Raw genomic sequence first — 27,648 nt, forward strand, 5'->3', positions numbered from 1 at the left:
ATAAATACATTCTCAATACCCAGACAAAAGGGGATCACATCAGGGAGGGTATGCAGGGTTGAAGGAAGGAAGATGATTTTCATGACAATTGAGAAGACACGATTACAATCTGCTGAGTTTCAGAGGGCATCATAAAATTTTATAGGCCAATACGGATGCCAATATTGTTAAAATGTTGATATTTGGTGTAATGCAGCATGTTCTTGGGTCTAGTCACTAATAGAAATGATCAGGTTAAGCATATGTGAATTTACTTTTTGGAAATTTCATGGTAATGGTAATCAGTAGGCTCTATTTTAGCCGGCCCCATCTAGGAGTGTGTCATCATCACATTTGAGAACCTAAAAACCATCAATAAAAAGTCATACTGACCTCCCAACACAAAAAAAAAAAAAACATCAATAAAAAGTCATACTGACCTCCCAACACAACAGTTTGTAGAGTTCAATATAAGCTGTGAGGAGTCAAGCTTGTGCTATAACAAATCTGTTTCCCACTGTTCATAGCCCTGATAGGTTTGTGTGAGAAAACAACGTCAAAAGCCAATGGCAACCTGCTCGGCCGTACACTTACCTCCTCAACAAAAGCCCCCATTCACTGTTGTCATGGTGCAGGCGCCAGAGCGAATGAACTCTTCATGCTCCATCAACAATTTAGTTAATTAGCTCATTTGTAATTGGCCGGCTTTGTTGCCTGGATGTTCGTGGGGGGACATCAAAGGAAGAAGGTGTTTGCGGCGTTGGCGATTACAGGTTATCACGTTGCCACTCACTCAGAGTCTAGCTGCCATATCCGTTCTTTCTCTCTCCCCTCTTTCTCCATCTCTGTCTCTTCTCACTATCCCTCTTTCCCTGGCCCCCTGCTCACACACAGAAGAAAAAGAAAGGGAAAGCTTTAATTTGAATATTCTAATTAGATTTGTAATTAACTGTGAAATAACGATCTGGTGAGTGTTTTTCACAGGCTGTAAATGTCCATGTGAATTCATATAAACTCTCGAAATCAGGACATTGTTCTGGCATATTTTCCAAATTATGCATTTCTCTACAGTGGTGACGTTAATAAGCTTGAGAGGGGAAAAAAGTGATACTCGAAACTAGTTCACCCAAGGGAGACAGTGTATGGATTTAGGTCATGTTTTGCTAATTCCGCATTAGCCGCCAAATAAATTGCTCCTATAAACATAGAATGACAGGACATTAGCTGCATTTTAACACTTTATTAGCACATCACAAAAGCTCCAAGAATTACAATTGCTGCAACCACTTTTATCGCAGCCAGTACTCAAACTCGCCCTTGCTTATCCTGGGAGTAAAATCCGCCACACACTTTCCAGTACATCCCATTCATTGGAATAATCTGGGATGATTCTCTAAGTCACTCTTTAATCTCAAACCAAAATCCTACATACAATACGATGTCCGGTCTACTGCTTGTGCGCTAGTTCAGGTACAAGAGTTTGCCTTGCAGCTTGGAGCAGCAAACGTGTGAGGCGGCATGGCTGTATCGGATTAGCAGTTTTGGCGGTATCATGTCCTATCACCCCGCTACACTTACTTAAAGAAGACATCATGCTCTGTTCGCTCTGTTAGCACACAAACCCTCATAAGCCTGTGTGCTCTGCGGATACACTGTATAGGTAGCTTAACTGGTTATTTAGGTGAGGGGCAAAGCTTCACTGTACCAATGGGTGTACAGCTCTGATTCAGGTAAGCTGGTAAGCCACTGCACAAGAAGACACAACTCTGAATAGGCCTGTTACAATAAATACTATATCGACTTCAATAAGATGGAACAATGAGTTTTTTCGGGGTCAATATTTATCATAGGTGCTTTTTCTTTTGTACTATTAAGGAACTTTTTGATATTTTTCTGTACTACATCAAGATTTGAGTTGTAGAGGGTTGAATATATACATTCTGTTTATTTCAGCTAATTTTTTTTTTTAACCCTATTGCATGTAGAACATAGTTTAAAGCTACAATTTGTAATTAGGCTGACCTGGCTCTGTTGTATTCTCACATAACAACACTAGACGCTATCTACTTTCCCGCTGTCTGGTAATGTGCCAGCTTTGGCCTGACAGAAGAAAACCAGAGAGCAAACACAAAGACCAGGTGAGGGGAGAGAAGCTTTACGTCTGTCATCTATTAGTAACAGAAAAACGAATAAACTTACAAATAACTTTAATGAGGTCATCCTGATTTAGAGTTATTGTCAGTGTCCTAATTTTGTTTCAGTATTGTCGTTTATCAACTATATTTTCTTCAGCAATGTATCGCACTTCAAAATGTGATATCGTGACAGGCCTAGCATAGCCAGACTGAGTGGTTGAACGAGGCAGATGAAGAGAACGCAGGTTGACTTGATACTTAAAAGACACAGCGATAGCACAGGTTGGCAGAACATTTGCTCCTACAAAACTGAACAATGAGCCCCCCCTTCAACGCAGCCCTGCAAGTCAGAGGCTGGCTTCCATACTGTAACCCAGTCAGCACTTGAAAAACACGCTCCAACAAAGAAGGCAGGCTCCGTCATCAGAACAAAGATGGCTGCTCGGTGGCGTGCCTTGGAGCAGTGATTGTCGGTGTCAGAGGGAGGGCTTTCATGTTGTCGGAGATGCCAGCACACACACGCACACGCACACCCATACACACAGTTTAAACGGGGTTACATAAAGAGGGTGTCACATTCAGATGACAGTTTAGATGTTGGTAGTTGGGTGTGTGTTACGAGCCGAAGGGAGGGGGCGAGTTGAGCTGGCGTCTCGCTGTAGGAGACTAGCGCGGCGGCGGTGACACGTTTAGTCATCTTTTGTTTTGTTGCATGAAGAAACTTGTCAAGATCAGCATTTAATAGCTCTTCAATGCTCTTTTAAGTGTTTTCACCTGGAAAAGGTAGCCGCGAGGTGGCTGGCTCCCTGAATTATCTCTCTGAAGTTCAAAATGAAATAATATTGTCGGGAGTGTTTCTTGTGCGGAGGGTGTGTGTCTATTTGTGTTAGAGAATGAAAAGATGCTAATGTATGTGCATGATCTCTTTTATGGTTGTTATAGATGCAGCAAAACAGCACAACCTCAATTGTTTTTAGATACATTTTATTTTGTCAGCATTTAAGACATAAGTAGGCAGCAGCTTTTCAAATGTGTTTTTGGGCATGCCTTCGGCCAATCAGATTATGTTAACTTCAACACAGTACAGCAGCCCTGTTTTAAAAATAACTTATAAATGATCTTGGTTTGAATAGATAAAAGGTGAAATGAGTTACTTTTCTGAAGGAAGGTCTACCACCTGCTTGTCTCCATAGAAATTTTATTGCTTTGTCTGAAATGTTCCACAGCACTGTGTTAAAAATATCTATTTTGCAGTTAAATTACAGGTATTTTAGAGCTCACAATTGAAAAACATGCATTTTTACTGTGAGCAGGCTTGTCTCTCCACCAATTTGAACTGTAACTGGGCTTGGTTGCTTTACCTGCTTTTCTCATTGGAGGTAGATTCGTCTAATGCCATACTGTGAAACATTCTACGCAAAGCAACAAAATCTCCATGGAGACAAGCAGGTGATGGAACCTGCACCAGAAAAGTTACGTTATAAAACTCCCAATGAAATACAAAACAAATACATCCAATTTTTAGTACAGTATTTTCTCCCCTTTAATTTGAACTCATAATGATGTTTTAAGCATATGATGATTGTATTTACTTTATTAATAGATTTATTGACCAATCAAAAGCAAGTCAAATAATGTAAGCATCTGTTGTGGCAGTAAGGGTACGTTAAGTATAAATGGGCCCAGCCCTTTTTACTTAGCTGTTGATCACCGAGCACACACTTGTCTTTTACCCACACACTCTTTAATCACTGACCTCCTCCTCATTGAGAAACAGTAGATCCAGTGCACACATAAACACACACTCACTTAACTCTTCCACTCTCTGTCACCACTCCACTCTCCTTATTACTGGCAGGAAGGCAGGCTCCATGTTAAAATGGCAAGCTCCGCCGCTAACCTGAACGCTAGTGTCTGTAACCCACTGCTAATTAAACCCACAAGGCAGCAGCCAAGTGTCTTCGTCTCTATATATCGTACACACGCACACACACACATACAGAGGCAGGCAGCAGGCAGACAGACCCTGGCCCCTGGATAGCTCCACTCCCCTCTACCCCTCCACATGTCTGTGCACTGTGACAAGACCTTTAAAACGAAGGCCATTATATATGCACTAGCACCATGGGGGGAGTGTATCTGTGTGTGTGTGTGGATTCTTGTGTACATACCATTATGCTTGTGTAGTCGCATAGGTGTCCATTTGTATACCTTTGACTAATGAATGTGTGTGGATTCAGACCTGAAGCTACCTCTGTTGTTGTGTATGGGGCGGGAAGTTGCTGTCCTCTTCTGGGGCCGTTGCAATAGCCCCTGATAATACACACAGACAATTAGCAGAGCTGTATGCTCCGTACACACTTGGCTTGAGTAGATTTATTATAAGGCCCTTAGTGGATGTTGATGGCGTATACATATTCATACGCAAGGCTGTGGGGAAAAGCCTATGAGATGTTTTTGTTCCCCTTTCTTTAAAACATGAGGATGTAATAACAAAGAAGCCCATATCAGGGATTTGAAAAAAAGTGGTTGTATCGTATGTCTGTCTAAACCATGTGTTAGCTTAAAAAACACTTGTATATGTGTGTTTTGTGTTGTTTACTTTGATTTCTCTAAAACTAACATGCCTCCAGATCTGGCTCAGTCGGTGTTGCTGCCCTCATGCAGTCTTCACATGGGTAACCCTCTTGAACAGTGAAATCAATATTGCTGAAATGAGCCATAAACTGTAAACATAAACAGCAGTCAGCAGGGTCCAATAGCTTTAAATGGTTGCAACCCCACTGGCAACACGGTCATTAAACAATCACCTTATATTCCCCCTTTGATTCACATAAAGCTAATTGGCAGTAATTAAAAACTGGCCTATAGTTTAATTGCATTTTCAGACATAGAGTGCACACACCAGGGCCTGGGCGTTCCTCTGTTCTATCTGTGTCCATCCCATTGCCTGTGTCTTTGTGTGGCATTATTAATGCACAGTAGGACACGCTGCCATTTGAATATTTTATAAATGCATGTAGTAATCTGCCTGTAATCGTCCTGCTAACTGGCCGCTAGTGGAGTGTGTGTGTGGAGGAAAAGAAGAGCCTGGAGAGAGCTTTGCTTTCACAATGAGCACACAGATACTCACATACAAACAGACAAAAACATGGTGTTGATAAGAGCTAAACTTAATAAAGATTTCCCCCTGTATTTTTGTAATGAGGTTTCTTCAGGGACACGCACAGCTCGCTCTGTGCTTTTGAAGCAGCTGTAATTCATGACACCCGCTATACATCAAGTGCATAAGATAGTATTATGGGCAGTGAAATGAAAAGGGTATTTGCAACATTAGTTCCCTCATCCTGCGAGGGACGTGATTAAATGATTAATGAAATGCCCCTTTTTTGCATGCGCATTCTGAAACAGCAATTAGGCAGCGGGCTGGAGACTCCACCGGTCTGTCCCTCCCTCACTCATCCACCCTTCACCCCCTCCACCCACTTTCCATGTTTTAAGGCTACCTCATTCTTGATTTATAATGAAAAATAACTGCGCATTAGAGCTGAAATGGTAACAGAAAGCAGATGTAGTGGTTTTAAATGTGCGCTCTATAATTGAGGGCTATTGTGTTTGCAGTGGCGGCATTCATGTTTTGATTGGCAGGCCATGAAACCTCCTCACTCAGTTGTCTTGTTTTGCACAAGGCAGATAAACAAGAATGAGGAGTATTTTGTGGCACAGAGTGTTTGAAGCTTGTTCCAAGTTCACAATAATGTAAGCAAGTGTGTGTTGTTAGAAGTGAAAAGTGGCGAGAGGAGGATTTTGTACTCACTAATGCACTGAAGGCAGTGCTGTAAATGATCATTGAAGGGTCTGCAAGCTAACCTATAATTACTGCAGATATAGTGGCAGCTCTGGCATTTCATACATAGGCCTCCTCAAAGCCTGCTTTGTGAGTTTGTCACCAATGATCATTTAGATAGAGGCTCATTACCCAGCATCACAACACTTTAGAAGCCCTTTTTGCCCCATATCTGTGTACTGCACTGTAGTGTGTGTGCTTGTGTTGTCTGCATGTGTGCTAAAGGAATAGAGGTCTGTTTTAATGGTTAGGCTCTTTTGTGTCCTACAGACAAAATCCAATCAAGACAAAAACCCTCATTGACTGTTATGGCTGTGTGACTGGCTTTTTCCTTCTAATGAGGCGAACACACCAGATACATTTAATATGTCTGCCTCTGGATAATGCACCTCCAGTTGAAGAGCTGCTTTGTGTGTCAGATGTTGCTGGTGTTAAATTGTGTGTATTGTTTTCGGTAAACGAAGGAGACAAAGCCGTTCTGCAGGGCTAGCATCTTTTATTCTCTGTGGAAAGCTACGCTCAGGGGGGCACTGAAGTTAGCCATCTAAACTGGTGCAGGCCTATTGTCATGTTAAACATGGCACTACACAGGCATGTTACTTCTAATTACATTATTTCACTCAGAGACAATGGTGCCTATTGGTTCCTATAGATAATTGTCTTTTTTATAGATTTATTCTTGTGAAAACAAAACAATAGTAGAGTTGATACTGTAATTATCATCCACCACATTTCTGATCAGGTGAAAAAGAAAAGGACTTCTATTCTTTTATTCCTACTATACTTTAGGACTTGGTGCCTAACATGTTGTTTTTGTCTCTTTTAGACACTTAAACAATGAGCACGCCCTCGACGATAGGAGCACGGCCCAGTGTCGAGTCCAGATGCAGGTTGTGCAGCAGCTGGAAATACAAGTAAGAGTTTTCCTTGTTCTTTCTCAATAATCTCCTACCTGCACATTTTGTATGAAAGTTTTATATAAAGAATATATATTGTGTCATTTTCACCAAAGCTGATGTTTAATTTAAGTGCCTAATCACCCAGTCAAACTTTATATTTTTTATTGTATGAGCAGAGAATGGCCACCATGTGGTCTGACTAATACCTCCATACAAGCAGGACCTGCAGAATCCAACAAAGACACTAAACAAAAGAATCCCTGAGCCTTACAACCAAAGCCATTATGGCTGTTTTAATTGAATTAAGCATGTGTGCTTTATTTTCTGCTTTCTTTTCCCCCTCTTTTTCCATCCAATTAATAGCGAGCGCATCTCTCTCGGTCTGCTGTGTTAATTAACTGCACTTTGCACCTGAAGAAAGCTCAAAAGGAGGGAACTATTTTCAGTAGGTGGAGCGTGACCTTATTAAGAAGTCATGCTGGCGAGATAATGAGAGCGCTGATTGAGCGACATTATTACTCAGCACTGCCAACATGCGCCCGTCGACTTTAGAAACAAATAGATATGTATGTTTAAAGTGGGCTCAAACTGAGAGCGAGGTGGAGTATTCATTATGAGCAGTGAAAGAAGACCAGGGCTCATTGTTGGAGTTCTTTTTAAACCTAGGCATTTGACTGGGAGCTGCTGGAGGTTTTCATTTATAAAAGCCCATTAAGTATTTACAGACTATTCTTTAAAGTATGAGACTTATATTTTGTACATAGCTGTTCCTTTAGGTCAAACTCTCACATGTCATGCCCTTATACTGTAATGCAGAGCAGGAGCTCAGAGCAGCATGTTGTTTACTCTGTCTCATTCTGTGATCTTACTCATGAAAACATTGCAACCACTGAAGCCTGCACTTACAGTGTGACCAATTACTGTGGTGCATTGGTGTTGTCTGTCTGTTTCCCTTTTCGTTCATTGCCCACTCCCTTCTTTCCCTTCTTTCCTTTCTTTCCCTCTTGTTTTTCCATGAGAGCCGTCATAGTAATGAGGCCCAGCTCTGTCCGTGCACACCTCTGAGCGTGCACATGCGCTGGTCTACACAGTGTGTATGAGGGTGGTTATGAGGGTGTGGGGGGTGAGCCGTTCAGGGTCCACTCCTTGTCAGTCCCTCTGAGTTAGATTGATGATAGGCGATGGCTGGGGCCACTAACTGGACCAGGGAGGCGGGGCTGCCCAGCACCCTGTTTGGAAGACCCCTTCACCTTTCAGCAGCTGCTGGCTGCGCTCCATCCCCCTAACTGTGTCCACAGGACTTTGAGCAGACACTCAGGACCGCCTAATTTATGGCCCAACTAGCTTGTTACTGTCAGGGCCCCGCTGACCTAAATTCTGCTATTGACAAAAAGATGAAATGCTATTTGTTTTGCCTGACCTGTCGGCACCCCCTCCCTGGCTCCCACTGGCTTCTCATGTTCTCCTTACATCACCAGGAGAACTGGCCTATGTCTGTTTCACGCTTGGCTTCCATCCAACTTTTTTGTTCATTCTACAGAAACTGCCCCAGCTCTATCTCAGGTCCTACCATCTCATGATATGTATTTTTGTGTGTCCCTCCCGCTCTGCCTTACCCCTCTCACCCTAATACTTTCTAATGCACTCTCTCTTCTCCTCTCTTATCAGCTTTCCAAGGAACGTGAACGTCTTCAGGCGATGATGGCCCACTTGCACATGCGGCCCTCGGAACCCAAGTCCTCTCCCAAACCAGTGAGTGCATATTGCTCTGGCCCCATAAACAGACTGAGACAGAACGATGGAAAATGAACAGTTGAAGCAGGCAGCGGCTGAGGCAGATGGAAGGAGAATGGGATTTGTAATACCGACTTGCATGTGCTTCTTATCAGTGATTTAGCGCTGTTAGGAGACAATAGAGTTTAGAAGTGTATTAGATGGCAGAGCTGTAAGTCCTTGGCTCAAACTCTGGGTTATTTCTGTGTGATAGATATAATGGCCAAAACAACCTGTTGGCGACTGATAGCTGTTTGGCTCACTGGCCGCAGCAGCTCTCAAAAGTGCAATGATTGAGAAAAAGACATGTCATTTTAACAACAAACACATGAAAATTACACCTAAGTGTTGAAGACAGTGCAGTGTTGACGTAAACCCGCAGTCTGGATGAAATTGGTTGCTCAAGAAAAAAAATCCCAAATACAAAGAGGTCATTGAAGTAATACAAATAATGTTTCTTTCTGTTGTATTTTACTTTAAATTATATGACTTCGAACAACCAACTCGTTTCTGTAAACATTAGTCTTCCAATTTTAGATGTTTTGAAATATTTGAGTTTAAATTGCATTTAGCATGTTGCTGCTGCTTAGTAAGTGTCTACTTTCAATAGAATAATTTTCCTCATCACCTCTCATCATGGAATGCAGATAATCACAGCATAATTATCCCATAATTCCATCAGGAATCAAACTCCCTTTTTATTATTCAATCTCTCTCACTGCGTTTCTCTCTAGCCTTTTTTTTAATCTTCAAAACTCCAGCAGCTTGGTTCCATCTCGTCCAATAAAGAATTTGCTGCCTATAATCCGAGCCTGAATATGAATGAATGATGCTAATGAAGTATTGCATTACATAAAGCACACATGAAAGAGCAGCTAATTGCATTTGATGGTGGGGGCAATTCAGACAGAATCCTTAAACGCACAGTTAAAGTCCTCAGTTTTAAGGCGGCCCCGTTTTTTAAGAGGAGGCAAAATGCACTAGATGATTGCAAGTGTATCATCAGCACAAGTGAAAAGGCCTAAGACAAAAGACTATTTCAATTGCCCGCATGTCGCCACATTTCTCGAGATAGAAGCAGCCATTTGATAAATATAAAGGTCTCCATTTATTACACTGTCAGGACAAGAAATAAGCCCTATTTTCCCCAACGCTAGGCTAATGCTAGACACCACAGCTGCACTGTCTCCAATATGACCCCATTTATTCCCCGAATTGCACTTCATTAAATGCTACCTTTTGGCCATGCTATGGATGGATGAGAATCAAAGTCAGCAATGCGGCAAGTTTAGAGTAATACCATCTCTGCAAACCAGTCTCCCTCACTGACCAAACCTGGGTTATATGCAGAAAAGCAGACGGAAATTAGACAGTGTGACATTGTACTTTTTTCAACTTCCGGCATATCTAGATAACAGAATGTTATCTAGATATGTCTTATGCCTCGGTAAATCAACAGTAAGGTAAGGTATGGCATCCGGTAAAAAGGTGGAATAGATTATGACCCAAAATATTTTCAAATAGAGATTTTGAAAAGGCAAGTTCAAGGGCAAAGACATTTACATCTGTACATTTGAAAAAAAAAAAAAAAAAAAAAAAAAAAAAAAATATATATATATATATATATATGTGTGTGTGTGTGTGTGTGTGTGTGTGTGTGTGTGGGGGGGTGTGTGGGGGGGTGTGTGTGTGTGTGTGTGTATATATATATATATATATATATATATATATATATATATATATATATATATATATACATATATAGTTTGAAACTGAGTGTATTCTAGTAGCCAACCGTAAGACTACAAGTTTAATAGTGCTTTTTTTTATCTTTAAAACTTTGTGTATTTCATTTCCTTTATATATTTACATAATTACAAGTACATTTTGAAAACCAAAATACCTGTTGCTAATTTGGTAGAATTTGCCTCTACACACGGCTTCCTCACCGATATATCTTCTCACAACTCAACAAAAGCTCTTTATACCAAATGCGGTCAGCCCTATTTATTTCTGCACCAGCTCATTAACGCCAAGTGGTCAGCTAATTACCATCTGCCCTGGAATGTCTCAAACTTGACATTTGATTCTATTTATCAACACACAGCACAAATGACCACTCAAAACTGCCTCGTTCGCCGTCTTTCATCTTGGTTTTAATTCAAACTCCTGCAAGGGAATGCATTTCACAATTAGGCCAATTTGGTTTGAATATGTAACAATGCCATTACCATTCGAAAGTAAATTAGTGCACAGTCTAAAAGGTCAGTTAGGATTTTTCCAGTCGGTTAGATTCTCTCATCTAAGAACGCAAAAGTGGAGGAGAAATTGGACAATTAGCAGGCACTTTAGACACTGATGACATGAAGACAAAACAATGAAGATAAGATGTGATTGTGGTGCCGGGACAGCTGGCTTTAGCAAACTTATTTTGGTTGTTGGCGTCTGTGCTTCTTGGCTCTCATTTGTATGTGGTGATTTTAAATGTATTACCAAATGTTAAAGGTGCACCATGTTAGAGGTGACAGATATATCAGTTTGCCGATATATTGTTTTTTCAATATATTGGGGCGATATTTGAACTTTATCGTATTGGCTATCAGCCTTAAATCTCCAGCACAGTCTGATATTTTGTTTTGGTCGATAAGCTGCCTAGAAGATACACACTTTAATACAAAGAGACAACTATACAAAATGTGCTATACTACTTAGGTTTTTTGAAAAAAACAAAAACAAAAAACAAAATTAAACATTTAATTACAAAAATTTAAATTACATAATGTAGGCAAAATAATCAAAATCAGCTCTATATATTGGCCCAAAAAAATCAGCAGAACTTATCAGTCATCCGTTGCTCTGTATTTCAAACAATTGGCATCGGCCATGAAAAAACACATTTCGGTCAATCTCTCTATGTAACTTTTCTGGAGGATCGTCCATCACCTGCGTGTCTCTCTTTGGTTATCAATTTATCTAGAATGTTCCATAGTATTGCATTAACTGTATGTTGAAGAAGGTGACGCCACAATTGCCAAGTTACTAGTAGGATTTGTGGAAAAGCGATATTGCTACTTATTAGAATATTTTTTAAGGTATTTAGGAGAAATGAAAACACCTATAGTTGAATAAATGCAAGATAGTTACGGTTAATGCCATACTGTGAAACATTAAGGCAACGCAATAACATATTCCTAAAGTTACATAGTTTACCATCTTTAAACCAACCTATTAGTCCCTGTTAGTGCACGTGTTATGGCTTCTGTAAATGGAGGTGTAGGCTTGATTAATTCAATTCAAATCTGAAACTTACCAGTGAAAAAAAATATATAGTTTGCATTTTAAATAAGCTCTTGTTTGAGCCGGGAGTAGACTTGGTGAGTGGGTTGACTTCAGAGTGTCCAACACCTTCAGTGTCCAGAAGGAGATGGCCTGAAATTGTTGACTGTGGTTGACTAGCACGCGCTGACCAGTTGACATCTACAGCAAACAAGACTTTTCTGGACTCATTGCTCGAGTGGAAGGATTACGGCTGTGTGGAGAGGAGCCAGAGGAGAGGGGAGGGAGGGGGGCAGCTGTGGGCGACTGATAAATAGAGAGATAAAGAGAGATGGGGCCAGGATAACATGCCGGCTGATCGTTGGATAATCTCGAACAGCGTGCTCTAATTAGAATTCTTATGATACAATTTGGTGGTTGTAATTAGTGGCGATGGGCTGGCTCCTCTCCACAAGCCTTGTTAGTGGAAACACAGCTGTGTTAGAGCAGAGCGGAGCACACACTCGGCTCTGTCAGAGAACCACAAAATAACTCTTCCTCTTCTCTCTGCCCCTATCTGTCTCTCTCTTACTCCTTCACTCCGTCCCTCTTTCTATCCCCTGCCCCCTCCTCTCTCTCTCTCTCTCTCCCACTTTCTACCTCTCGCTCCTTCTCTCTCTCTTTTTCTCTCTTTCTTCCTGTCTCTGTCCCTGTCTCTCGTTGCAGCTAAACTTGGTGTCCAGTGTCACCATGTCAAAGAACCTGCCCTCAGCGTCGCCCCCTAACTTACCTCAGACACCCACCACGCCCACAGCACCCATCACGCCCATGGCTGCGATGCCACAGGTGCCCTCAGTGTTGGGCGGGGCCAACGTGCCCAGTATGGGTGCTATGCGCAGACGCCACGCAGACAAATATTCCATGCCTCTGTCGTCAGGTAGGACCAACTACTCAGCACTGCACCTGCACACACAAACATGAACAGATGGTCAGACTGTTTCAACATGGCAAATAGCTGACTTTTGCACTTTGACGTTTCTCACATTCATCTTTTAAGACCTTTTACTCAAGTTATTTTTTAGAAAAGTGGAGATTATAGATTTAAAGGGCCCATATTAGGCTCTTCTTTGATCTATGTTATATTGTTGTTTCCTCCTCAAAAACATACCTGGAGTTGTGTTTTGTTTCATTATTTAACACACAAATCCTGCATATTTAGGTGTTCTTTAGGAGTTCTTTTCTCAAACAGAAAACACTCCACATTGGGATGTCATGTGGTAATACAGGAAGTGTTCCACTGTGTTTTTAAACTCCATACACATTTACTAGAATAATTTACATAATTTCAGCTCATTCACTTGTTGATCTCTACTAAACTAAAGATAAAATATGGCTGTTAAATTGAAAACTACTGCTTCATGACATCACAAGATAGAAAAGAGAGAGCTTTGAAGATGTAGACAGACTAATAATACAGGATTACTGAAACATCTGTGAATGAAACAAAACACAACTCCAGATATGTTTTTGAGGAGATAACAGCATTATATCATGGCTAAAAGCTCATATTTTGTGTAATATAGGGCCTTTAACTTAAAATATTCTTTAGTCTCTCATTCACAAATTCTTATTGGTGTCCAAACATTGGTTTGAAATTCCAATGTGCTGACTATGTATGTTTCATTATTCAATTTTCTTATACAAACTTGTTGAATTTGCAAATGAGCCAGTTTCACCCTGGGCACTGTACTATAAATATTGCACATCCGATAATGGCTATAATTGATTTCAAACACACAAACATGGCGGCGCATGCATCAGTGAAACATGCTGACATAAACAGTCACAGACCCAGCTTTGAGTTGGTCTAACGTACTGAGATGTCTATTGGGTTTATAAAAGCATGCCTGCTTAATCACTCTATATGTAAATACACATGAACTTCCTCTATGCATAAATATTACATGAATGTTAATTAAGTTCAAATAATAGTTAAAAATACAATATTTATTACATTAAGACGTTCCGTGTGTTAAGCTTTGCATTTGAAACGGCTGGTCTTTGATGTTTATATTTACTTGCAGTGTGTTTAGCGTGCAGACACATAAATTATTCAAGTTCAGCCTAACTAACTACATGGATCTCATTTTATGGATGTATTAGTGTTTAAGATCTCTCGTGAGGGAGATTAATTAAAAATGCATTTTGTTAGACATGGAAAATGTTGATTTGATGTGCTCCTCTCACCCCTCCTCTCTCCCCCTCCCTTGTGTTTCTCCCCTCCAGCCCCTCCCCCTTTTAATTTGTTGAAACCTTGAGCAATTTCTATACCTAAAGGAATAAAATTTACCAATTATTTCAGGTGGTGACACAGTATTTATTTTTCCAGAGATTGCCCCAAACTACGAGTTTTATAAGAACGCAGATGTCAGGCCGCCTTTTACTTATGCAACCCTCATAAGACAGGTGAGTGGGAAATAAATTAACTTTGCCTGATTAGATTAAAATTAATTGCTGCATGAATCATGGCAGCTCTCTCGCGCGCTGCTTGGTCCATTTGTGTGTGTGTGCTGGTTATGTAGTCTCGTTAGTAAACCATTATTTGATGTCATCTCATTTCAGGCTATTATGGACTCTGCCGACATGCAGTTAACGCTAAATGAAATCTACAGCTGGTTCACGCGCACGTTCGCTTACTTCAGACGCAATGCTGCCACCTGGAAGGTAATTCTGCTCTTTCACCTCTGCATCACCACACTCCCATGACCTATCACTCATCGGGCAGTACAGACCACAGGCATAATCTATGCACAATTACACTGTACTTCATTGGATGTCATCCACTGGACAATTAGGAATCACAAACTATATTTAATGTATATTTTACTACGAATGTAAGGCCCAATGTTGCAATAAGTTTACTTATTCATGGGTTTTAAGCATAACGCTTTCCTGATTTGAACGACTTGGCATTGTAACAGCCCTCTGTTGTTATAGAAATAACGCATTTAAATTAAATTATTATAGCTGTTGAATGGGGAATGGTCCTCACAAAATACTTCAAACCAGGAAGAACTAATTTGCCTGAAAAATGTGGGGGGGGAAATTGAATTGGAAATTGGAATTGGAAAGAAAATAAACATTTGTTGTTGTTTCTGAACACAAGAACTATTGTAGGCTGTAACCAACGCCAAAACAAGAGCAAAACAACAGCAGTCTCAACTCACTAGAGTCTCCAAAACAGATCAGTAACTGACAAAGAGAACCTTCATATCAATTTGTCGGCATAGCAACAAAGTGTCACATACAAAAGCAGTTACATTAACAAAAACACATAAACAGTTACGAGAACAACAAAAGGTGTCAGCTCTGAACTAAACACAAAATATCTGAATTTTACAATAATTAAAAACTATTTGTATTTTCTCATTCTTTACTTTAAGTGTAGATGGACAAAAAATGAATGTATTGCAGCTAAACACAAATGCACCTAGTTTACCGAATACATAGCCCCTTTATCTTAATACAAGAAATCTGATATTAACATGTGGCAAGCTCCAAGCACTCGTCTCCCCTTCTTTAACCTCTCGGCGTAATAGAGCCCAATCTTCCTGTTATTTATTTTTCCACCATTACGCCTTTTCTGTTTGGAAATGACAGCCCAAAGAATTATTCAGCCTCAGATATCGTTTTCTAATTTAGTGCAATTAATAGCAGGGGCTTGGCGTGGAGAGGAGAGGGCTCTGATGCACTAATTATACAGCAGCCACTCCATCATCAGCACCTTTTGTTAAGAGAATCACCCCTCCTCCTCTTGCCCAGATCCACCTTCCCTTGCATATCATTGGTTAATTAGGAAGAAAGATGGCGGCCTGAATGTTAACCAGCTCCCTGCCATGTGCATAGTGTAGCATCTAGTCCACACACAAATACTGCTTATAGACTGAAGACAGGAGTTAAGGGGCTGGTCACGTGGAACCAAAGACGAAGGGGAGTGAGAATTGGCCTGTCATGAAAAAGACATACTTTATTTACTTACACAAAAGAGGTCATTTGTAAATCTGTCGGTACAACTTTATTGTCCTGTCTGCGCACACAAAGATGTTAAAAATGTCCCCCCCCCCCCCATGTCAGGAGCGGGTGCATGTAGGCTGGCAGATAAAGAAGCCCGTCTCACTGTCCATTCTGTTTTATCCTATGGTCCCTGTGCGTCGTATGTTAGCGCCTTTAGCCTTTGTTGCACGCTAAGAGAGAGAATGCTGCAGCCCCTCTCATCTGCATGCAAACCATGGCACGGCACTAGATTTAGCAAAGTGAATTAATTTGGATTTGGGATGCAAATGAGCACATGGGCGTGTGATCACAATTCAGGAGGGCCGGCGAAAAAGAGCAGTGCCCTTTTCCAGTTTGTTAGGTACAGTTTATATTTGGACAAGACATGTTCTCCCTGACTTTACTGCAGTAGTTACATTTATAGAAACAACACAGCCACATAGAAGACTTGCTGTTTCTAGAGTTTTATGACTAATGAAAATGGTACAAAAGTTTTTCCTCCTGCCACAATAGAAAGAGATATGTGAGACGAGTCCACCTCCCCACACAATATCCAAAGTGATCTATTTACATCTGCGGCTCCACAATGTCCTTTGTCAGCATTAGTGCAATGATCAGTGATGGGCTTGTCATTTGATTAACACTGAGAATGTGTCTGAAAAAAGAACCAAATGAAAGGTAGTTTAATATCTAGGCTTGGTCTCATCAGCTGAAAAGAGGGATCTACCCCCGCCCCACATCTCCTCTTTCTCTCTCCAGAAGCGTATTACTTCTAACTATATAGCATGCATAATAAAACTGCTCATTTGCTCATTAATATTAAAATTATCATATTCAGAGCCATGGGCATTAAGATCAATCAAATCCTGGGATTTTCAGGTCAGATGCGAGATCTGCTTATGAGGTTTTTTTTCTTTTATTCTGAATCCCTTTTTCTCTTGGAAGAGCAGTACACAGAAAGCCATGCAGATGATAAATATGGGCAGCAGCTATATTAAAGCTGAGCTTATTATTTGTGAGGTTTGATGTGTTTTAATTATGGACAGGCAGTCATATTAAAATATGAAGACAAGATGAAGATTTTTATAGACAGATATAGACATTGTGTGTGTGTGGGGGGGGGGGGGGGGGGGGGGGGGGGGGGGCGCGCGTTCATGCATGTGTGTGTGTGACATATACTCAGGGAGGGCAGAGGTGGTGTGAAGGAGCATATTTGGACAGATGTCAGATCAGGCTAATCCTGGATGTGTCCAGCCCCACCTGCCCTCACACACGCACACATCCACACTCGCACACACACACACACACACCAGGTTCCTGATGAGTGTCTTTATTCCTGCTCTACTGTCATCTTCACAGCGATATGTCCATTAAGAGCAATGCTTTTGTGGAGCAGAAAGGGTTACTGACATCACCATTATCAAGGCCGGCATTACCACTTCTGTCACTACCATAAGCCATTCGCTATGCTGATTACCTCCTTTTAGCCTACTTACTCTGATTGATATGTACTGTGTGCAGGACTTGTAAGAGCATTCGCTCTCACTCAATTTTTACTAATTAAATCAATGATGCGTGAATGTTGAGAAATTCTTCAAAATGCAAGAAAAAAATCTATTTCCTGGACCTTTTTGTGGTGTTTAATGAGTGAAAGTGATTCATTTTAGCCCCTGCTCTGACCTGTCTATCCTGTGCCTGCAGAACGCTGTCCGCCACAACCTGAGTCTGCACAAGTGCTTTGTGCGAGTGGAGAACGTGAAGGGCGCAGTGTGGACCGTGGACGAGATGGAGTACCAGAAACGCAGGTCGCAGAAGATCACAGGGTAAGGCTGGGTTTCTCTGTGTGGAGACTGCAGGAGGAGGGCTGCGATCAAAAACAAGAACTGCTCTCTGCACAACACATATTTAGTGTTTAATAGACATACAATATAAATTTAATGTGTATATTAAATGTTTCATACCATAACATAATCTAATTATATGAAAGACTGACATGAATCTTTAATGAGTAATGTACATCAGTATGAGTGCATGTAAATTCTGACCATACTGTATGTAATTCTTTGCGCTTATAGAGATTTATTTTACCACAGAAACAGTTTGTATGTAAAGCACTACAGCTGTAAATATGTTTCCTTATTTATTATGCCACATACAGACATAATGCATCCACTGTACAGATTGTAATATTTGAAGTATGTGCTTGTCCTTGTAGTAATATAATGTACACTTTGAGCACTCTGGACTCATTTCCTGTCGTACTTGTTTGTTGTTTGTGTAGGAGCCCTTCTCTTGTCAAGAACCTGCCCTCCAGTCTTGGTTATGGAACTGCACTAAACGCCAGCTTACAGGTATGCGCCCTCAGCTGTGAACATAACACAGTGTGTATGTGACAGACAGAAGTGCTGAGTGACTCTTGTTCATGCCAGGGATAAAAACATTTAGTCATTTAGTCGATTAATCAGTAGATGGTGTCTTAATCAACCAAAAAAAAAATGTTATTTTTGGGGGGGTATTTTAAAGTATTTATATCCGCAACAGAAAGGAGAAGGCATGTTGACATTGCAATTTTGGAGTGAATTATGATTTTAATTTGCATTTTAGCAGCATTTTACACTGTTTTATAGTAGTAGTAGTTTTGATCTTAAATGTTTGTAATTGTATGATCTCTTGTGGTTTTGTAAGTTCACTTTTATATAGAATAGGTTTAAGAGCACCACCAGAACCATACAAGTCCCCCTTGAGGTCAACTAATTAATGTACAGAGATGCTTAGTCGACCAATAATTCCTTTAGTCACCTACAGCCTTAGTTCATGTGCAGGCTGGACTCTTGTTCTCTTGTTTGTTACTCTCTCTTTCGCTCATTCTTTCTCTCTCTTTACACCTCTCCCTTATCTGCCTGTGTCTGCCTCACTACCACGGTGAGACTCACAAGGCCACCCTGTGGTCAAATCAGGAACCACCCCAAACTGGTTCACCCTCATCTCCTCCTTCTCCTCCTCCTCTCATCTGCAGCAGACACTCCTAGATTGATAGCAGGATGTGCAAATGCAAGGGCATGTGCATTAATATTTATCTAAGCTGTCATAAATGATTTGGCTTCATAGTGTACTCCGATGAGGTGCTCATGGCAAAAACTTTAAAAATTTAATCACTGTATATAACTTTAATGCGCAGCAGGCGAAAGTGTCAGGAGTTTTTATTATTTTGAGGTAAAGTTTTGGGGGACTTTTTTAATAGCCACACCACACAGGGGTATCTGAATGGCACCTGGGGGAGGCGCTTGTCAGCAAAATGTCTCAGGAGAGAAAATAGCTTGCAACAGAATAAAAATGTGTGCTGAGACAAGTGTGTTTTAATAATGACTTTGTTAAATATTTGAGTAATCTTCAACATTTTCTGACACCTGCATCTCTGTGTTTAGTCTGCTCCTACATTATTAGCTGCGGACATCACTTCCTCCCTGACGATGTTTGTTTAACTTTAATCAAACATTCATCTTTCTTTGCATAAAGTCACAGTTGAAATCCCACTCGCCTCTGTGTCACAATGCTTCATTTCTCCACAAATCTTAAGTTGTACAGCTGTCACAAGCGCCTGCTCTCTTCACAGCACAGATTTAGTGTATATAAAAGCATTATATATATGTACGTATGTGTGTATATATGTGTGTATGTATATGTATGTGTGTGTGTATATATATATGTGGGTGTGTGTGTGCGTGTGTATTTATTTTTATTTATTTTATTTATTTATTTGAAGGACAGTATGCAGATACATGAAAAAGATAGCTGCACCAGATTTAGCAAAATGCTAATTTCCATATATATAGGAGAAGGACAAGGACGGCTGAAACATAAATGTAATGAGTGATGTACATGGATATGAACTACCATAATATATATAAAGAGAGAGAGATTTGTTTCAATCAACTACCACATATATACATGCAGTTGTCAATAGGGCTGAAATGATTTATCAACTAACCATGACAGGTTGAGTATAAAAAATGTGTAATGGTAATATTTTGATAATGCTACTGTCTTTGTTATAAATACGTCTTTTTTGTGTGTGGTTTAGAGTCTATATAGTCCAGATAATGATTATCAAAATACTACTGCTATTTTCAATATTTTTATGATTTACTTTAATAATCCACTTTATTCGGGAAGAATCTATCTTGAAGCCTTCAGTCAGCATATTTCAACATTTATTTAGTTAAGCCGATAATATTTAAAAGCTCTTGTTTGACGAGTTGAGCAATCAAAAAATAAATCACTCACTAGAATAACTGCAGCCCTAATGTAAATGAATGAGTGTACATGAATTCTGCCCATACTGTACATAATGTCTGAGCTTAGAGAGATTTATTTCAACACTTTCTATGTAAAGCACAGCCGTGGGTATGTTTCCTTATTTAAAGTTCTACAGTCTCAAGTTGTCCTGTGTCTTGTTGCAGGCGGCTCTGGCAGAGACCTCCCTTCCTCTGCTCGGTAACCCTGCTCTGATGAACAGCGGCTCCACAGGGCCCATGGGCTGTCACGGGCTGCTGGGTGGAGATCCGTCCGGGCTGGCCGGGAGCCCCCCTGGCCTCTTGGGGGGCAGTCCTCCTGGTCTGTTAGGAGGCAGCCCGCCGGGTACTCTGAGAGGCAGCCCCCCCTCTCTGCTGCAGTCCACACACGAAGAGCTCAACGGGACGCTCGATCACTTGGACACAAATGGACACTCCAGCCCCGGGTACTCCCCACCTGTACACATGTGAGTGCACAGATACAGCATTGTGTTGTCAATGTGTCAGTTACTGATACAAAAAATATACTAAAATCCTAAAAACTATTCACAAATTATTAACCTTAGAGTCAAATGTATTTATGCAGCATATTTTAAACATCCACAGGTAACCATAGTTACGACATTAATCCTAAGCCAGTACATAGACTACATTTGAGAGATGTTCACAAGCATAACTTTCACAGAGCTCTTCATGATACTTAAATATAATGTATTCACTTGGTTTACTAAACAGTATGCAGGACTGTTGACAGGATTCTAAATTATCAAGCAAAAACTTTAATATTAATTTACAATACAATAACACACATAAAAAAACAAAAACCACAATCTAGTACCGTTTGGTCTAATACTAGTTCTGATATTGATCAAGATCATTCTAAAACTATTCAGGAATGGTGTATGTAATTTTTTTTCAGTATCAATGTTCAAGTGAGTATTATGATACTAGTTTTGGTATCAGTTTGTATCTGTATCGATTATGCTTTGACTATGCTACTATAGAGTCAGTACATTTTTGCCTTTCCTTTTTATTTGGAAGCACATTTTAAACACACTCACTCACCTCCTTGGATCTCTCTGTCGTACCATCTTTCACTTCACATTTTTATGAGCCCTTCTTTCGAATCCCCTCCACCCTGCTCTGAATCCACTTACCATCCTCGTGCCCTTTGTTAGTTTAATTGCCTGATATTTAACCCACAGTAGCTGTATTTTCTGGGGTTTGCAAGGACCTGAGGGCAAGGTTCAATTTACAGCTTGTCTCTCTTTCACTGCACTAGAGGTGATTCTGATGTTTTGAATCGTGCTTAACTCTGCTCTATAAATAGTCCAGATCACACATTCTTCTTTAATTACACCCTTGTATGCATTGCGGGGCTTTAGCTGCGATATTTTATGCAGGGCTGTTCCTATTAATATTTAGCAGCCGTAGCATTAATTACTTTTTAAATCTCTTCCGCTCGCTTGCCATCGCTTTGGTAATGCCACTGTGAGAGAAAAAACAAGATCTGGGCCAGACCATGGTGACAGTGGGCCATGCTAACGTAGTGCCCATTTAAGGAGACAAACACTTAGAAATTACATATTTATGACACATATCTGCTGTCCATCAAAATCTCATGTTCACAAAGCACTTGGAGATGGACAAAGAATGCACTCCTATGTTCACATGAGAGCAAAGTAATGTTTATCGCGTCTATATACATTAATCTATTAGGACGTGTTTACAGCTGAAATGGGGAGTTCAGTGAAGCAAAATCTGCACAGCTCCAGACAGAATCTGTATTTCCTCTCCCATTTAAACTTTTAGTGCTAGTTCGGTCCCCTTGTTGGGTCCGCGTAGCTTTGGCATTGACATGACTGGTAGAGTAAGGCTAGATGCACCCGTCACACTGGCCCTCCCACTCCCCAACCCCACCCGCGCTTCCCCGTACACAGCCACGACAACCTCAAAATGGAAGAAATGTGTTTTCCATGACCAGAGATGGTTTTAAATAATGTAACGGCTTGTAGCACTAAACTAAATAGCACATCACCTTGAAGGCCTTTCTCATGAGAGGGGCTCGCCGGTATAAGCAAGTAAATCTAAGCAATTAGACTACGTTCACTTTGGGTTTGCCCCCCAGTGCAAAGGTTAATGCTATCTCAAACCCAAACCAGATCGCCCCGGGCCATGCTAGGCAACGTGTTTACATGTTCACCCTTAGGGGTACACTTCAAACCCAAATGCTCTCTTACACAGGGAAAGTGAATTAACCAACACTTTATCGCTTAAGTCTTTTACAGAGGAGAAGATCGACTTCAAACATGGAACAAAAAATTTAAATGCATTTGTTTACATCAAACATTTAAAAAATATATCCTCAATAAAACCATTATAAGATTTAAGAGTGCTGATCAATCTATACATTTCTTCACAATTTACATATTTAAATCAGTTGCATTACTTCAAATGCACTTAAGAAAAGCAGGCAAAAAGACCGTTTTTAGTCGATCCAAGTACAGTACTTAATAAATTGTCATAAACTGCTTCCTCAGTCATGCCACTTTTATTGAATGATCTATAACAGGTTAACAATAAAATATAAATACAAACAACATCATTGTTTCCACAGCCAGATGACGTAAATTGTATGAAAATAAATGTTTCAATCTAGTGCTCTTAAAACATCCGTTTAAGTCTTGTTAGCCTCTATAGTATAAAGCATATAAAAATCTACTTGAAGCCGGCGTATTTTCACAGGCAGGACTAGCTCTGTCAGGCCTAATTGTGTCTTGACCTCCATCTTTGGTCCGAGTTAATGAATGAATCTTGGTGAGATCTTCTTTGATTGTGCCCATGGATCTCCTCGCCTCCGACTTCCTGCCCCTTACGCTCACTCTCATGCCCCCCCCCCACCCCACCGTCCGCACCTTTCTAACATGCCCCCAGCCACGATCCACCATTACACCCACGGACTAATGACCTTATTTGCATCCCAGGCATACCTCTGCATGATTGCTAGTGCTAATCTTGGACTGATGCGAGACTGCCGCATCCACACACACACACACAAAAATCATATTTATTACAGCGCAAAGTCCAGCGTTTACTCCTAAGTGACTCAATAATGGCAGCTGGCTATTAAGTACTAAATGGCTCATCCACATATTTTAATAAAGTGTCAGGCGAATGTGGCGCTGCATATTTCTGTTCAAAGGCCCACAAACACCTAATGAGCTGCATATTAAAAGCACACGGGAGCGGACAAGACAGCAGCCTCCTGATCTGTCACAAGACGCGTACAGTACAGTTTATCAGGGTGACGCATTCGGTCCACGACTATCACTGTTACCACTACTACTAGTACCACTGGCTAGTCTGTGTAAAACTATGTCCAAGCATTGCTGCGGTTTGACTAAATGAAAGAGCCATATTTATCATCTAATACCACTTGAATCAATGTTCTATTCATTTAAGTAGAGTTTTTAATATAATCAATCATATAATTGTATTAATATGTAATCTATTGATACATTAAAAGTTGAATTAAGTAATAAAAAAAAAAAACATATCAAATTGGCTAGCTAAAAAGAGGGATTTTTTTATATTTATACACATATAAATATGCGTCACATTTAGCTGTTTTTTGTGCCTTTTATGAATAAAAAAATATGACTAATTAACAATAAATAATAATGTTCTAAATTAAAACATTTTACATTTCAATCATGTGTTTTTTATATGTAGTGCGAGGTCAGCTGGTTCTTCTACCACTGTGAATCTGGTCTCACAAACATGATTTTTTTTATCACTACTCTTGCATCCTGAGGTTTGTTCATCCCACCACATCAGAATATTAATTTACAGTATTTGGCTTTGAATATAAAATCTGTACCTTTTCAAATTATTTTCAAATTCAAAGGGCCTCCTCCTCCCTCAGCGCTGGTGGAGACAGCCCTGGAGAGCGGCTACGAGGCGAGTCCTAACATACTGGCCCGCTCCCCTCTCTCCTCCTTCAAAGTCCAAGGGGATTTTCTGATGCATCCGATGTGTCAGAAATAATTAGGTTTTGTCAGATTTATCATCGTGGCACAAACCCCTCTCGCGACTCGGGCCCTGGATCACAGTGTGCCTTGTTTGTATGTGACAGTATTATTATTCTTGTTAGTGGTCTCTACACCACTTGTTCCGCCCACTCCTGTGTTGTGGTGAAGACAGAGGCGTCCAGAGCACAGCGGTCCAGCTCCTGCCCGCTGCTTATTGACAGTGGCTAAAGATATTCATCCATTTGGAGTTAAAAACATGTATCATGGTGTCCGAGCCAACTGCCGCAGCTGAAGTTGATTAATGGCAGAACCTAGCTGCCGGTTTTTCCTCTTGAGGAGCGACACGCACAGCCCCTGCATATTAACGAGTGGCTGTGCTTTCTATTAACTAGATAAAAAAGCCTCTCCTCTGCCTTTGCTCCAGGGGGATCAGGGATGAGAAATTCTCCATTATTTATCATGTGGCCTGTTTTTTTCCCTTTTTTCTTTTTCATGTATTTCAACCTGGTGTCATCAGTAAACTTTTAAATGCCAAACATGTCTGGAACATCACAGCTTATCGGCCTTACAGGGGCCCTGTTTTTCATGCAATTTTTATGCACTTACTTACAGTAGACATGAGGCATCATGTCGAATTAGTGTCTGCCCAACAACATGCTTGTTATTTGGGAAAAGATAATGCATGTAATGGATGTTAGACCACTCTTTATACCAAGAAAGATTTCAGTAATGCAAATTCAGAAATATGCAAAAAGAAACTGCCATATTTAATGTATTTAAATGAAATCATAAAATTGATAAATCAACTTAAGTGTGTAACTGTAACTGTGCTTGCCCGCAGGCCTCCGGTTCACGTGAAGGAGGAGCCTCTCAACATGGACGATGAGGACTGTCCGATGTCATTGGTGACGACAGCCAATCACAGTCCAGAGCTGGAGGAGGAGCGCGATCTGGAGGAGGGGAACTTATCGGAGGAGGGCAGGACCTGGAGTGACTAGGGCCCATGTGTGTGTCCCTCCACCAGGCCACACTACTCACAGACCTCCTAAAACCACTCCACACAACCACAGTGACTCGCACCACTCGGACTATTTATTGAGCATGCATCCGGACGGAGACTGTCCCCAGGAACTGTCCCCAGGAACTGTCCTGCAGCCCTCTGGACGCCCCAAACACCACAGGCATTAAATGTCTGAAAAACTGACTCTGTTACAGAGATGGCGTGGCCACACAGGATAAAGATGGACTCATGAACGGGGAAAACACAAATGAACAAAACATGTTGAGCTGAAAGCTAGCGGCCTCATATACTGCCAAAAAGGAAGACGTTTTATGTTTGTGAATAATCCAACCCACAGTAGTTGTTAATGTCTAGAGACAATTGCTGGTTCAATTCAAGTTGTTGCTCTGTTCTCATTTGCACAGGAGTAGTCTCAGAATTTGTGTCACTGCCTGTATGTTGCTATTATAAAACAGTATTATTATATTATTATTTTCAGCTTTTTATTATGATTTCCAGATACATTTCAACACCACCAACTGTAAATGCCATTCCCCAAACACAGAACGGCGGTACCAAGACTGTTTTGCAGCTGTCCCAAAAAGAGACAAAAAGTAAAAAAGGGTTAGCTTCAAGTCTTTAACATGATTGATTTTGTCAAAAGGCTGAAGGAAAAAATTATGTTTAACAAACCATTTACAAAACAAATGCATTTCTGCATCCTTTTCTCACTGTTCTTCTTACCTCCTTGTTCGAAAGCTTTGTCTACCTGCAAACAGTCACAGGCAACAGCTAGAAACCAAAGCCAACACTAGCAATGGCCAATAGCTTACCGACAGAAGCCACCAAACTCTACTTGGTCCGTCTTCTGTAACTTTAAACTAGTACAAAGAAGAAGAAGCTTTGTTCCGCTAACTACCTTCGACAAACCTCTGGGATCGTTTCATTTAGCCCTATACAAAGAGAGAGGTACCATTTTGATGTGTAATTTGACTTGTCCACTTGGGAGACTAGAGGAGGTTTTCTGCCAGATGTATTGTAGGTTAAAAAGTGATGTGACTTTTGATTAGACTGGTAGAGCGCAGCTAAAAAGTGGATTATGACCAAAACAAAACATTTGTGTATTCAATGGAAGTGCAGAGTCATTGTGTTGTTGTAAGATTATTTTTATTTTGTCTATGCATCACACATTCACATCAGTGTTTACTTTTTTTTTTTACTTTTTTTTTTTTTTATTTGCTTTCTGGTGATGTAAAGTGGGATGTTTTATGTTCTGAGCCGCATTGTAGAAAACCTAAAAACATCACTAACCAAACTAAAAAATATCTAGTGAAGCCAAATAAGTCATGATTTCAAGTTGAAATGATATGGCTTGGTTACAGTGTCAAAGCAATTAATTATAGCCATGCAGACGGGGATCTCTAAGGTCAAAAGTCACCTATTTCCAAGGTGATATTTGCTTTAAATTCATCAGATTCTCATTACATTCACTCACGGTAGAAAATAAACCCACTATTTATGTACAGGGCCTGCTTTTTTAATACAGACCAGAGAGCGAGAGAGGGAGGGGGGAGTCTGTCTTGGCAAACTCATCCACTCATCCACAAAAATGTTGTTGCTTTAAGGGTCATTTCTGTTTTCAGTAAACCAAAGTTACACAAAATTCTGCCTCCCCTGGATGGGATAAGGAAGTACAACACACAAAGAGATGTACACACGCATGCACACACATTAACATGGACTTACAATTGTAACAGCAACAGATGCACACATGAGCAAAACAACTGGTGCTCTGACCAAAAAACGAAACACTGTGCAGATGTTGTTTCAGCCAAAAGAACTGGCTTTAAGAGCTTAACATTACACAATACAGTATATACAATGCACCAACACTTAGCATGTACTCTGCAAAAGTTTTAGTAATTTGTCCAAAATCTTGGTAAGGTTTGAAAGTGCTTTAAATGTAGTTGTTTTTTTTATGCTGTTTGAGGGACCCCTGTACAATTTTGTCCAACAAAGGCGTGAACTTCACTCACTGTTATAACTGAATTTTTTTGTGAAAAATATGGATTTTTGATTGTAATTTTAAGTGTAATTTTCATAATAATTAGATTTTAAAATAATTTTTCAGATTTCCATTTCTGCATTTGTGAGTCCTTTTGGTTCAGAAATTGTCTAAGACTTTTGCACAGCACTTTACGATACCATATTTACATGCAGACAACGTAACAAACGAGCAAAGCTTATCCCATCGATACATAGCTGGAGTCCGCAGAACCACTTGAAGACGACGTTCTTAATAATAAACTTACCACACCAAATAACCAAGGACGCTGCGTCTTTTGACAAATAAAAAAAAATACAAAAAAGGGTTCTTTTACCAC

The 27,648-nt window shown here is 40.4% G+C and overlaps 1 protein-coding gene across 5 annotated transcripts in view; it reads left to right on the forward strand.

Moving 5' to 3' along the window:
• foxp2 (forkhead box P2) overlaps window positions 1-26,860 on the forward strand; it is a 115,289-nt gene extending 88,429 nt beyond the window's left edge. For 3 of the 5 annotated variants that reach the window (XM_033989397.2, XM_033989400.2, XM_033989398.2), the window contains 9 exons: window positions 6,788-6,875; window positions 8,529-8,612; window positions 12,615-12,825; window positions 14,251-14,354; window positions 14,511-14,612; window positions 17,643-17,764; window positions 18,223-18,292; window positions 20,402-20,700; window positions 25,106-26,860. In XM_033989397.2, coding sequence (XP_033845288.1) covers window positions 6,788-6,875; window positions 8,529-8,612; window positions 12,615-12,825; window positions 14,251-14,354; window positions 14,511-14,612; window positions 17,643-17,764; window positions 18,223-18,292; window positions 20,402-20,700; window positions 25,106-25,262 — 1,237 coding nt within the window. In that variant the 3' untranslated portion in view covers window positions 25,263-26,860. Of the gene's footprint in view, window positions 1-6,787; window positions 6,876-8,528; window positions 8,613-12,614; window positions 12,826-14,250; window positions 14,355-14,510; window positions 14,613-17,642; window positions 17,769-18,222; window positions 18,293-20,401; window positions 20,701-25,105 lie in introns of those variants that run through there. The other 2 variants (XM_033989399.2, XM_055231635.1) reach the window with 2 other exon arrangements.
• Window positions 26,861-27,648: the final 788 nt, after the last annotated feature.

This window comes from Periophthalmus magnuspinnatus, chromosome 23 (assembly GCF_009829125.3).
Source record: "Periophthalmus magnuspinnatus isolate fPerMag1 chromosome 23, fPerMag1.2.pri, whole genome shotgun sequence".
NCBI classification, from domain to species: domain Eukaryota; kingdom Metazoa; phylum Chordata; class Actinopteri; order Gobiiformes; family Gobiidae; genus Periophthalmus; species Periophthalmus magnuspinnatus.